The sequence below is a fragment of the Manis javanica genome, chromosome 15, assembly GCF_040802235.1.
Source record: "Manis javanica isolate MJ-LG chromosome 15, MJ_LKY, whole genome shotgun sequence".
Classification (NCBI taxonomy): domain Eukaryota; kingdom Metazoa; phylum Chordata; class Mammalia; order Pholidota; family Manidae; genus Manis; species Manis javanica.
Window position 1 is genome coordinate 24,735,881 of NC_133170.1, and position 11,753 is coordinate 24,747,633.

At 39.6% G+C, this 11,753-nt stretch overlaps 1 protein-coding gene across 1 annotated transcript; it reads left to right on the forward strand.

Moving 5' to 3' along the window:
- The first annotated feature begins 2,332 nt into the window (after positions 1-2,332).
- On the forward strand, positions 2,333-11,385 carry NECAP1 (NECAP endocytosis associated 1). Its single transcript, XM_017652313.3, has 8 exons — positions 2,333-2,481; positions 5,355-5,455; positions 5,622-5,726; positions 6,389-6,470; positions 7,275-7,383; positions 7,478-7,661; positions 9,251-9,353; positions 9,686-11,385. The coding sequence occupies exons 1-8, from the start codon at positions 2,387-2,389 to the stop codon at positions 9,732-9,734; spliced, it is 828 nt and encodes a 275-aa protein (XP_017507802.3). The 5' UTR covers positions 2,333-2,386; the 3' UTR covers positions 9,735-11,385.
- Positions 11,386-11,753: the final 368 nt, after the last annotated feature.

The following is an 11,753-nucleotide window of genomic DNA, read 5'->3' on the forward strand; positions in this document are numbered from 1 at the left end:
CATCCAATATTTAAACATTAAGCAAGATCTAGTTGTAGGTTTTTCATAGATGTCTTTTATCAAATTGAGGATAATGTTCTTTGCTGAAAACTTTTATCGTGAGTATTGAATTACAAAATGTTTTTTCTGCCTCTACTGGGATACTTATGTGCTTTTTCTTTATACTGTTAATATGGAGTATTACATTTATTGAATTTTGGATGTTAAACAAACCTTAAGTTCTTGGAGGTGAGTTCCAATTAGTCATAGTGGATTATCCTTTTTACTCATCTTTGGATTTGATTTGTTTGTATTTTGTGAAGAATTTTTGCTCATGAGGAAATAGTGCTCTATTCTTGTAACATCTTTGGTTTTGGTATCAAGGTAATGATTGTGGCATAAAAATTAGTTGCGAAGCTTTTTTTTTTTCCTCTTCCATCATCATAGTTTGTATTGGATTTTTATTTCTTCCTGAAATATATGGTCAACACTGAAGCCATCTGGGCCTGGATTTTTAATTGTGGGCAGGTTCTCAGTTTATTAGTTGATTCAATTTCTTTGATATAGGGTCACTCAGATTTTCTATGTCTTCTTGAATTATTTTAGGTAGGTAGTGTACATCAGTGACCATTTAACTTATTGGATTTGTTGGCATAAAGTTGTTCATAAGATGTGGACTTTCAACTTTTCCTATTGTACTTTTCTGTGTTCTTTGAATTTACTGCAAAGTATATGTAGAATCATGAAATCAGGGAATTTTGGTAAATGGCCAGATTAATAAATTAAATGATTATACTTACAGAAATCTTTATTATTCAATAATTGTTAGTGCCTATGTGAAGAATATTGTTCTGGGTGCTTAAAAAGAAACATTCTTGCTTTTGTGGAGCTTATAGTTAAGGTACAATAAAAAGGTACCACAGAAACAACAGGAAGCATTAGAAAAAATTCATCTAAAGTACCTGTGAAGTCACAGAGGGAGTATTATTTGAGCTGACATGTGAACATATGTTTGCCAAATTGATAGGCTAGGGGAGAGTGTTTAAGGCAGGTTCAATGAATGCAAAGGTATAAAGAATATGGACAAGGACAATTCAGGAAACTAGAAATAGTTAAAGATTAATGAAAAAAATTTTTTTAATCTTGGATCTTTCTATGACCTTAATGTCGAGATAAACATGCAAAGCTTCCTATAGAAATGAATATGCCATTAACCATTTTTCTGTTGACATTCATGTTTCCATTTTTTCACTATTACAATGCTGTAATAACCAGTGTACATACTTTTTTGTGCTTATAAGAATTACTCTAAAATACATTACTTGCTAAATTGAAGGTGATGTATTTTAATCAATTCTGCTAAATTTCCCTTCAAAAATGCTGTGCAAATTTACATTCCTGTCACCAATATATGAGATTAAGTGGATTACACACATCAATGCCAAGGATGGATATTATAATTCTTAAATTTTAAGATACCTCTTTGCTACGTGGACAAATTAGAGAGAGGTTTTCAACCAGTCAGTATAATGAAGGGATGGAAGATCACTGCTGTTGCCGTCCGACTGACTTGTGTTTCCATCTTGGGTTTGTCATTTGCTGTGTGCTAATTAATCGTTTCTTGTTGTGGCAAGTTTATATTTGGAGTGTACAGGGAACATTTATGGAGAGAGTTCCGCAGGATTTATCATTATAATAAGACTGGGAGCAAACAGCGGCCATTTAAATAGGTCATTATGCTGCCCAAACTAGAATTGAGCTGGTCTCTGGTCCCACTTTAGAATTTAACAGTCAGATTTTCCGAAAAGATAATCAGAATACACGCTTAAAGTGCAGCAGACTATTTCAACAGGTGCCGTTCTGGAAAATCGGAGATACAAAGGTGCTATTAGACAACTAACCAGGCTGGGCATTTTTAACTTTCACAGTCTGGAAGGGTTAAAATCCGCCATGTCTACGACTGGATCATACATTTCCCGTAGATACTCGGGGATTACCAACGGACGCCCCTCTTCTGCCAGGAAACTACAGTTAAGAAATGCCTCTCAGAAGGAAAAGAATTCCAGATTTCAGGGTGGTCCTCGTCCTTCCAGAGAAGCGCGGGCACCGGGAAGGAGCAAGATAGCACTTCCCCGCATCGCCTCTCGGGGATGGGGATTTCCATAGCGTGACTCACGCACTGTGGGGGCAGCCTTGCCATTACCCAAGATGGAGAGCCGCGCAGCCTCACCGTTTCCAGGTTTCAACATGGCTTCCCCAACGCGCGTCACCGGAGATTAATTTTATGAACCAAGCTAAACGCGAGCGGAAGTTGCGCAAGCGGAAGTCAGCGTGTGTCGTAACTCCGCCCCCGCGTCCCGCCCCCGTTCTTACGCCCGCCCCCTGTGGCGCCGCTAGCAGAGCCAAGATGGCGGCCGAGTTGGAATATGAGTCCGTCCTGTGTGTGAAACCCGATGTCAGTGTCTACCGGATTCCTCCCCGGGCCTCCAACCGCGGTTACAGGTACTAACCCCGAGGCTCTGCGGCACATGCGCACCCGTCGGGGTTGAAGGTTTCCTCCTCAGGTAGCACGCTGCCCATTCCTGGCACATCCACCTCTGGGCTGTCACCTTGCTAGCCTCCCCACCTGGACAATAACTGTCGCCCGTCTTCCTGCTCTCCCCCGAATCTGCACTGCCATTATCCTTGTTTCCTCCTCTTTTAAGTACATTGCCGTTCTTCGGGCTCCCACTTGTCCTCTCCCCGGGCCCCTCCTGGGCTATCCGTCTGCCCGTCGTCATCTCCATCCAGTGCCGCTCCAGCGCCCGTGTCCTTTCCTGCGCTCTTCCCCGCGCCCTTCGGTTTGTCACTCAGGTTCCACACTCCCTCCTCCCCCAATACACATACATTTCCAACACCCCGTGCACATGTGTGGGTGTTCACTGTGTGTTGGCCGCTCTCCGGATGATCCCATTTACCTTCTGGGCTGTTGTCATCCATGCCACTAAGTGTCAAGGTTTTCCCTTCAGCTCTTTTGCCAGTAGCAAAGGGTATGATCACACGTCGTCCATTCTGGTCCTTTTCAATATGTCTTGATGATTTGTGGTATTTTTTGTCTTCCTTCGCTGGCCAACTAACCACCTTGTAAATCCAATGGCTATGAGGGTCTGAGGACGCTGTAGGAAGTTACCAAGTCATGTAGTCGAAGAGTTAACATGTAACTCACTGGGTTACATGTTAACAAATGTGAGTATGAGCCCTGGCAACTTGACAGTAGTATGGTTTGGAAAAACCTCTTAATCTCTCCAACCCTCAGTTTTCTTATCTATAAAATACGGGGCAGGGGGAAAGGTTAACGGTAGTAAAACCTGCTCTAGTTGTGTACCTCACAGAAATTTTTGGAGAGTGAAATGAAGTGATGTAATAAAGGTGAAAGAATTTAGGAAACAGTAAAGGAGTATGTAAATTTAAGATACTGTTCTTAATCCTTTTTCTGACCCACATCACCATTGTGATTTACCTCTTGGCATTTATTATTACATTGGCTGAAAAGTTACCCTCTTCCTATGTCCATTATTTTGCCTCCCTAATAGAGGTTTGTTCATCGTGAATCAGTATCTTTGTGCCTGCTGACCTGTGCACTAGACCCTGTGGGCTTTGCCTTATGACAAAGGGTAGTCCTAATATTAAGCATTCAATCAGACCCCAAGTCGACCATGAATAGGAAACAGCATACTTTTTTGGTGGTAGTCACAGGTACTAATATGTGTGACTCATCTGAGACACCACCTTTGGGAGGCCTTTCTTGACTTCCATTCTGGCTTAGGTATGCTGTGTGCTTCCATAGTGCTCTTCCTTCTATACAGTAATTGTTTGGTTTATTTGTCCAGACCAGACTACGAACAATTTGAGGTCGTTTTTAACTTTGTATTCGCAGGGTCTACCATGCTGTCTGGCACTTAGTGGGCACTCTGTAAATGTTGACTTAAAGAAGAAATAGTAGATTACACTTAGTCACATAAATTAGCATTTACTGAACAATTAAATAAGGTAATAGAGCTCATGACTTGCAACTTTAGGAGTTAAGACTTCCTAAAGAATATAATACATGTATATTGAAGTTGGATTCTGTTCTTTTTCTTCTACTTCAAGCTTTTTAAAAGGCCTTCCTTCTCTCATCCATTTGCATTCTCTATCCTCACTTCCTAGTTTATCCACAGCCTTTATCCCTGTCGTTTAACTGCACTGAGCCATCCAAGCAATTAATTTTCCTCTTTTTGTTATCCTTCTGTTTTCATTACTTATTACTGACATTTTTTATCCTCTATGAGGCATTTTATTATCAACCCCTCTTCTCTTATATGGTAAGTGAAGAGAGCAGAACTAGGTTTGAATCAGAATTCTCATTTATTTGCTGGGTTACCATCTGGGGAAGTCATTTAATCTTTTGAGCATTAGTTTCCTCATCTATAAAAATGAATATAATACTACTTCCCTTGCAAGATCGTCTGACTTAATTTTCACAAGAAATAGGCATACTGCCTGGCACATAACAGATGCTTGATAAATATTACTTTTCTGTCTTTTTATCTGTGTAATCATTCTTGTTTACGAGAACCCATTTTACATTATGAGTATGATTAATTCTCTAGGTTGCCATTAAAGGAAAAATTGGGCCTTTTAGGAGAAATGCCTTCTTTGAATGACTAATAAGATCAGAGGGAATAAATGACTTTGATTTATCTGTGTAATTCAGTATAAGTGTAAATCAAGTATAAGCTGTTATATCTCAGACTTTCACTGACCAGACTTAGGGAAGGAAGATTAAAGCTTATGATCAATTTTATAAATGATTTAAAAAAATGGTTTCCCAACCTGTAAAACTTTTTTTATTCATCACTTCCATTGTCCCCAGCTAAATCAATATTAAACTCTATAGTGTGTAACTTAATATGTACTCTGTAAATAATGATTGAGTTCAATGAAAGATAGTAATATGCTTAGGGGTTTGGGAAGGCTCCTGGTACCAGTATACTTCATTTATAGACTTTGTTGTTACATGATTAGTAAAGCTCTGTATATCACTTACAGTATGGAAATAGTATCAATATGAGCATTTTTTAATTGATTTTATTTGTGTTTTATGTGTTTTTATTGATGCTTATTGGACTCCAAAATACTCCAGTGGTAACATTGTCTTCCATTTGCTTTGGACTGTGTGTAACATAAAACATCTATATAGGCAGAATCATGAGTTATTCTTATTGATTTTTTAATAGGTAGAAAGAATGAACATCAGCACAGGGAAATAGAAAAATGGCAAATGATTCTGCATAGGATTTCAGTATATTAAAGACATGGACCTGAGGCCTGAGGCTTCCATTTTTCTATCGTAGGGCATCTGACTGGAAGTTAGACCAGCCTGATTGGAGTGGTCGCCTCCGAATCACTTCAAAAGGGAAGATTGCTTATATCAAACTTGAGGATAAAGTTTCAGGTAATCTGTGCTGGTGACCTTCTAACATACTAAGAATACTGGTTTTATGTTTTAAGAAGGTACTTTTACAAGTACCTTCAAGCTGGGGACTGGAATGCAAATACTTTAACTGGAGTTTTAGATTTTTGCTTTCTTTGCTCAAAGAAGTCTTTTTCTTACCTGTCAGGGGAGCTCTTTGCTCAGGCACCGGTAGAACAATATCCTGGTATTGCTGTGGAGACAGTGACAGATTCCAGCCGCTACTTTGTAATCCGGATCCAGGATGGTACTGGTAAGGGATTTGGGATTTTGAATGGGATGAGAGTAGGAAATACTTAATGCACTTAAAAGACAGTGGGTCCCAATCTTCAGTTTGCTAAATTTGTCCTCCCTTTTCTCCAAAATTAACTATTGTTAAAGGATTAACATGTTATTTGTAATAGATATGAATACAAGTTTGAGATGTGGTAATTGATAGGTGGCTGTACATAAATCAAAATGTATATCTAACCAGAGAATTAACACATGTTGCCCATTCATTGTTTGTGGTGGCTTTGGTGGCAGGATTTTAGACCATCTAAGTCTAGGGCAACCATTCTCTATCTTTTCTCCATAGTCTCTCTCAGATGTTGGCAAACTTTTTTTGTAAAGATAAAGATAGTAAGTATTTTAGGTTTTGCAGGCCAGACAGTCTCTGCTGCAGCTACTCAGTTCTGCTGTTGTAGTGTGAAAGTGGCCATAGATAATGTGCGAACAATTTGGTATGGCTATGTTCCAGCAAAACTTTATTTACAAAAACAAGCTATGGCAGCATTTGGCTCATGGGCTGTATGTAGTTTGCAGACCCCTGACCTGTGAGAAAGTGTTTCACATTCACAGGGTAATTGTTACATTTGCATTGGGTAGAATTTGCCCAAACACTTCCCATTCTGAATGTTCCTGTCTTTTTCTCAGGGCGTAGTGCTTTCATTGGCATTGGCTTCGCAGATCGGGGTGATGCCTTCGACTTTAATGTCTCCTTGCAAGATCATTTCAAGTGAGTGGAATTTGTCCTTCATTACCAGGTTAAATTGTTTGGGGAATGCTGCTTCAGTTAAATGGGCTCTGTCTCTTTTACCTCCTGGTTCCTTTATTTGGTTAATTAATTCATTAGAAGTATAAATCTTCAGTTCTCTTTGTTTCCTTGCATTATCTCTGTATCTATTCTGTCTCTTCTTTACATCCTGGAGTATGTTTTTGATCTCCCGTACAATGGTTTGAGATGATGCTTTTGTTTATGTCTCTTGGGAATTTGCTCTTGCTTTCAAGTGACTGAGGGAGGCCTACAGTAACATCTGGGCTCTTGTGTGAGATATGTAGGCATTATGTGCCAATTTTGTTACTTGAGTAGCTGACATGTTTTGTGCCTATTGCAGCATTTCTTTAGTCCACCCAATTTTGGTGCAGCTGTTGTGGACAGCGCCATGCACAGTGTCAGCCTCCTACCTCAAGGGCAGCCATACTTCTGCTTTTCTGCCTCAGGACTGAAGTCATGGAAGTCCACTCAGCACCAGGGTGCAACCTGAAGGGCTGAGGAATTAAAACCCTCTTGGGGGCAGCCCTCAACCATGGGGGATGGGAATAGGTGGCAACATGCCTTCCTTTGGAGGGACAAGTTTAATAGCATTCTGTATGGTTCCTCAGTGGTATTGAAGCCCATTTACCCTCCTTCTTGACTTTTTTTCCTTTCTCATTTTGCTGCTGGAATCTTGTTTCACATAAATTAGCTAGACTCAAATTTGTGTGTCAGACTCTACTTTCAGGGAATCCCAAATTAAGATGACTTACTCTTTTACTAAAGGTGGGTAAAGCAGGAATCTGAGATTTCCAAAGAATCTCAGGAAATGGACACTCGTCCCAAGCTGGATCTGGGCTTCAAAGAAGGACAGACCATCAAGTTGAGTATTGGGGTGAGTATTGGTTACCCCTCACTACATTTCCATAAGCTGGTGACTTCTCATTTTCTTTCTCTTGCCCTCCTTCTTTCTTTTTTTTCTTTTGTAGAACATTACAACCAAGAAAGGAGGTGCTTCTAAGCCCAAGACTGCTGGGGCTGGGAGCCTAAGCTTACTCCCGCCCCCACCTGGAGGCAAAGTCACTGTTCCCCCTCCATCCTCCTCAGTGGCCATCAGCAATCATGTCACTCCACCACCCATTCCAAAATCTAACCATGGAGGTAGTGATGCAGGTAAATCTCGCCAGTACTATTAACTTTGAGGAATCACATCATAACACCTGTTTGCCGAGGAGTGTTGATATTTTTGCTATTAAATGGCACTTATTACTGGCAAGGTGATGCTGTCAGCCTCTAACAAGGGATCAGAGCTCCTCTAGTAAACCAAGAGTCATGGTATTTGGTAATCATGGTATTTCTTTGACTGAAAATGGGTGGATACTAAAAAGACTCTTTCCTTCATTGTACTTTGCTTAGATTGTAGTAGGCCTGAAAGTCAGATGGACCAAGATTTCAGCCTTGGTTCTCCTACTTTATATCTGAATATGCTTGGTAACATTGCGTAAGTTTTTTGTCTCAAAATCTGTAAAGTGGAGATACAAAACCACCCCAGGTTTGTGGAAGTTAAATTAGGTGACAGCACCTAGCATAGTACTTAGAACATAGTAGGTACTCAATAAATATTATTTCTTAATCCTTTCCATTTCTTCATGAGGGCAATTGAGAGAAAATGAAACATACATGTTTGTTCACTCTTCTTACTATCTGGCAGGAAAAAAGAATAGATGAATATAGTTATTTCCATTTAAAGAATGAGAGCATTAGAACTTGGAAAGGAAGATTAGAGAACCAGAATTAGAATCTGGGAGTTTTATTTTAATGTGTTAGATGATGCAGATCATTCATATATGTGGTTGCTAAGAGTAAATAATATCTTTCTGAAGTTGTTAAGGTAAAAAATGGCTATAGCCTACTTCTTTTGATAGGGCACAGGAGATGATACCGAAAATTTAATGATTTTTTTAAAATTAAACTTTTTATTTTGAGATAATTGTAGATTCCCATGCAGTTGTAAAAATTAATACAAAGAAATCATCCTGTTTACCCCTCCTTTACCCAGTTACCCTCAATGGTAACATTTGCAAAACTATAGTCAAAATATCACCACTAGGAAATTGACATTGATACCATTTACTAATCTTAGAGTATATCAGTGTTACATGTTCTCATTTGTGTGTGTGTGTGTTTAGTTCTGTGCAGTTTTACTGTGTGTAGGCTCCTGGATCCCCCATGGTCAGGATAAGGAACAGTTCCATCACTACGGGGTCCCTCATTTCACCCTTTTTTATAACCACACCTTCCTCTGGCCTCACTTTGTGTGTGTGTTGTGTTTGTCCTGTTCCTCACTGCCTCCCCTTCTGCCCTCCAACACACACTGTCTCTAATCCTTGATAATCACTAATTTGTTCACATCTCTATGATTTTATCACTTCAGGATGTTATATCAGTGGAATCACATAGTATATAACCTTTTGGGATTGGCTTTTCTACTCAGTATAAAACCCTTGAGATTCATCCAAGTTGTATGTATCTGTAGTTTGTTCTTATTTATTGCTGAGTAGTATTCCATGATATGGATGTACCACAGTGTGTTTAAGTCACCCATGGAATGACATCTGGTTGTACTTTTTCACTATTATAAAATATTATAATATTAAAAAATGCTGGTCTTATAAATAAAGGTGCTTTGAACATACGTTTTCATTTCTAAGATTTTTATTATGTCTCCCCTTTTCTTTTTCCTTCTCTTACCTTGTATTCAGATATCCTTTTAGATTTGGATTCTCCTGCTCCTGTTACAACACCAGCACCAGCTCCAGTTTCTGCAAGCAATGACTTGTGGGGAGACTTTAGCACTGCACCCAGGTATGAGCACAGGGAAGCAGACATACCCTTTGTCAGGGCAGAAGATATGTACAGTCAGATGAAATCTTTGATCTGGCAAAGGGCAGTTACAGGTCATATAAAGTTTTTGGCAGAAATTCTGAGTAAGAAAGTGTAGGAGTGCCGAGGATGGTGGGATGAGAGAGCTATAGGATGAAGTTTGAGGGGGATGTTTCAGGCCTTGGTAAGTAGAACTGCTGTAAAGTAGTTTCAGAAATTCTAGGCAATGACTTCTTGGAAACTGTTAAGTAAAGAGTGGAGTAGGTATCCTAATATTATGCCTTTGGCTTTCTCTCTGTTCTCCTTTCTTGCAGCTCTGTTCCAAACCAGGCACCACAGCCATCCAACTGGGTCCAGTTCTGAATAGCGTTGGCAGCACATTAAGGACAGACTTGAAGAATAAAAATGATCTTGAGGGCACCAATCTGTGAGGGAAGTTAGGAACCCCTTCCCTCCCCAGAACCAAAATTACTGGACAATCTTTTTCATAGCTTTTCCATTGTGTTCAGGCTGGTTTATGTCACTCCCCTGTGTTGTTACTTGCTGAACAGCCAATATAGTACCTCTTACCTCCTGTTCACTATCAAGGCAGGGGAATAGAGGGTCTTACCAAACTTGTGCTGACTGCAGGGCTCGAAAGGCCAGGGTCTCTGGGGGGTGGAAATGACTTCTAACATCTGTAAAATTTTTCTCCATCTTTTAAATTCTTCAGCTTATTTCAGAATCATCTCATGACTCTTGTGTGCCTCTTTGTGGAGCCCTGTTTAGCAATTTTAGGGGACTCAAAAACCTTGAGACTTTCGTTTCCATTAACCTAAGACTCTAAAAATGGACAGACTGACCTCAGTGTTTACAAATTCAGAATTTTGGTAGGGGTGTGTATTGAAGAAAGACCTGTTCCTGGGTCTCTGTTGGGTGTCCACCTACAGGCTTATCCTTTTCAGTGAACATCCAGTGCTGGGTTCAGCTCCAGCTCCCTCTTGTGTTTACATGTCTCTTCCTTTGATGAGGGCGTTGTGTTGGTGGCGTCTCCACTGTCCTGTTTGTTGAATAGTGCAGCATCTTTGATCAGTGGATGTCTCCTGGATGAAGGAGGCTCAAGGGGTTGTTTTCCAAGTCACATTCTAAAGAAGTGTTTATTTCTTGCAGCTCTGTCTAGTTGCTGCAGAGCATAGCATTACTTTGTATTTACCCCATTATTTGACCTAAAGTTAAAGGGTTTAGAGTTTTTAACCTGAGGGCAGAAAGGTTGAAAGCACTTAACTCTCTTTCACTACCCACATTGCCTTGCTGCCTGGGTATTTGGCCCCTTCCCATAAACATTTATTTTTCAATCCATCTAACTCTTCAGCAGAAAGCTGCTATTATAGGTGTTCTTTATGAAGGAAGCTGGAGAGTCACAGCTTTAGCTGTGATTGGTTTTGCCCAAGTGACAGCTTCGATACCCATCACCCAGGGTATCTCAAAAGCAAGTTGCTGTCCCACTGCTTCCCTTTCCCTCTGCCCCACCATTCCTTTTACAATGCTGTGAAGAGAGTTCCCTTTCTTAGATGAATGGGCACTATCTATTTTGTTTGTTCATGGGTAATTTTGAGGATGATATGGGAGGATATTATCTCTTGCCTTCGCACCTATTTAGAAGTATACCCTCGGCTGAAGGGAGTCCTTATATTTAGTTTCAAAATATGTTCTCTTGGATTTCCTTAACTCTTTTTGACTTTGGGTCCATTGTTTTCATTGTCTCCTGTTGCAGGCAGCTCTCTTCTTACAGCCATGGCAGGATGTTTTAAAATTCCAATAGAAAACACTAAAAGGAAAATCTATAGAATCATTAGTGACTAACTACCTGGAACCTATTTTCTCAATCTTCCTCCATGTTGTGTTCTTTGTATTCTCAAGATGATAATATATTATGTATTTGAATTCTGAATAATTGAAAATGAAGTTTAAGATATATGTATATAAAGCATATGCTGTATTGGTGCAATATGTTAATTAAAAATACAGAAAAAGGTAGTGTCTCTCTTTTAATTTACCTATTTAATTACCTTTTAAATTGAATTGGCTTAATATAAATGGGCCAGTAGGTAATAAAAGGATGTTTTATATCCATTACTCTTTTTTAAGAAGGGACTTTTAAGAAGTTGAGGCTAAACCTCTGTGCTCATGGTTCTAAACCCACGGAACATTCCATATAGAGATTATTTATATTCATTATTTGTTTGCTGGTATAGTAGTTAATTTCATTTGCTTCAAATTATCTTCATGGTCTAGGCCACTTGTCATAGCCCAGAACTATAGTCAGCATAACTGAAGGGAATCAGTGTAAGAGCCAGACCCAAAGCCGGAGTCATGGGCTTTGGGAGCTGGAAGGATCTTGGA

Coding starts and splice junctions, on each gene's coding strand:
- NECAP1 (XM_017652313.3), top strand. CDS start 2,387: ATGGCGGCCGAGTTGGAATATGAGTCCGTCCTGTGTGTGAAACCCGAT. Junction 5,456..5,621: donor ACTTGAGGATAAAGTTTCAG/GTAATCTGTGCT, acceptor CTTACCTGTCAG/GGGAGCTCTTTGCTCAGGCA. Junction 9,354..9,685: donor GACTTTAGCACTGCACCCAG/GTATGAGCACAG, acceptor CCTTTCTTGCAG/CTCTGTTCCAAACCAGGCAC.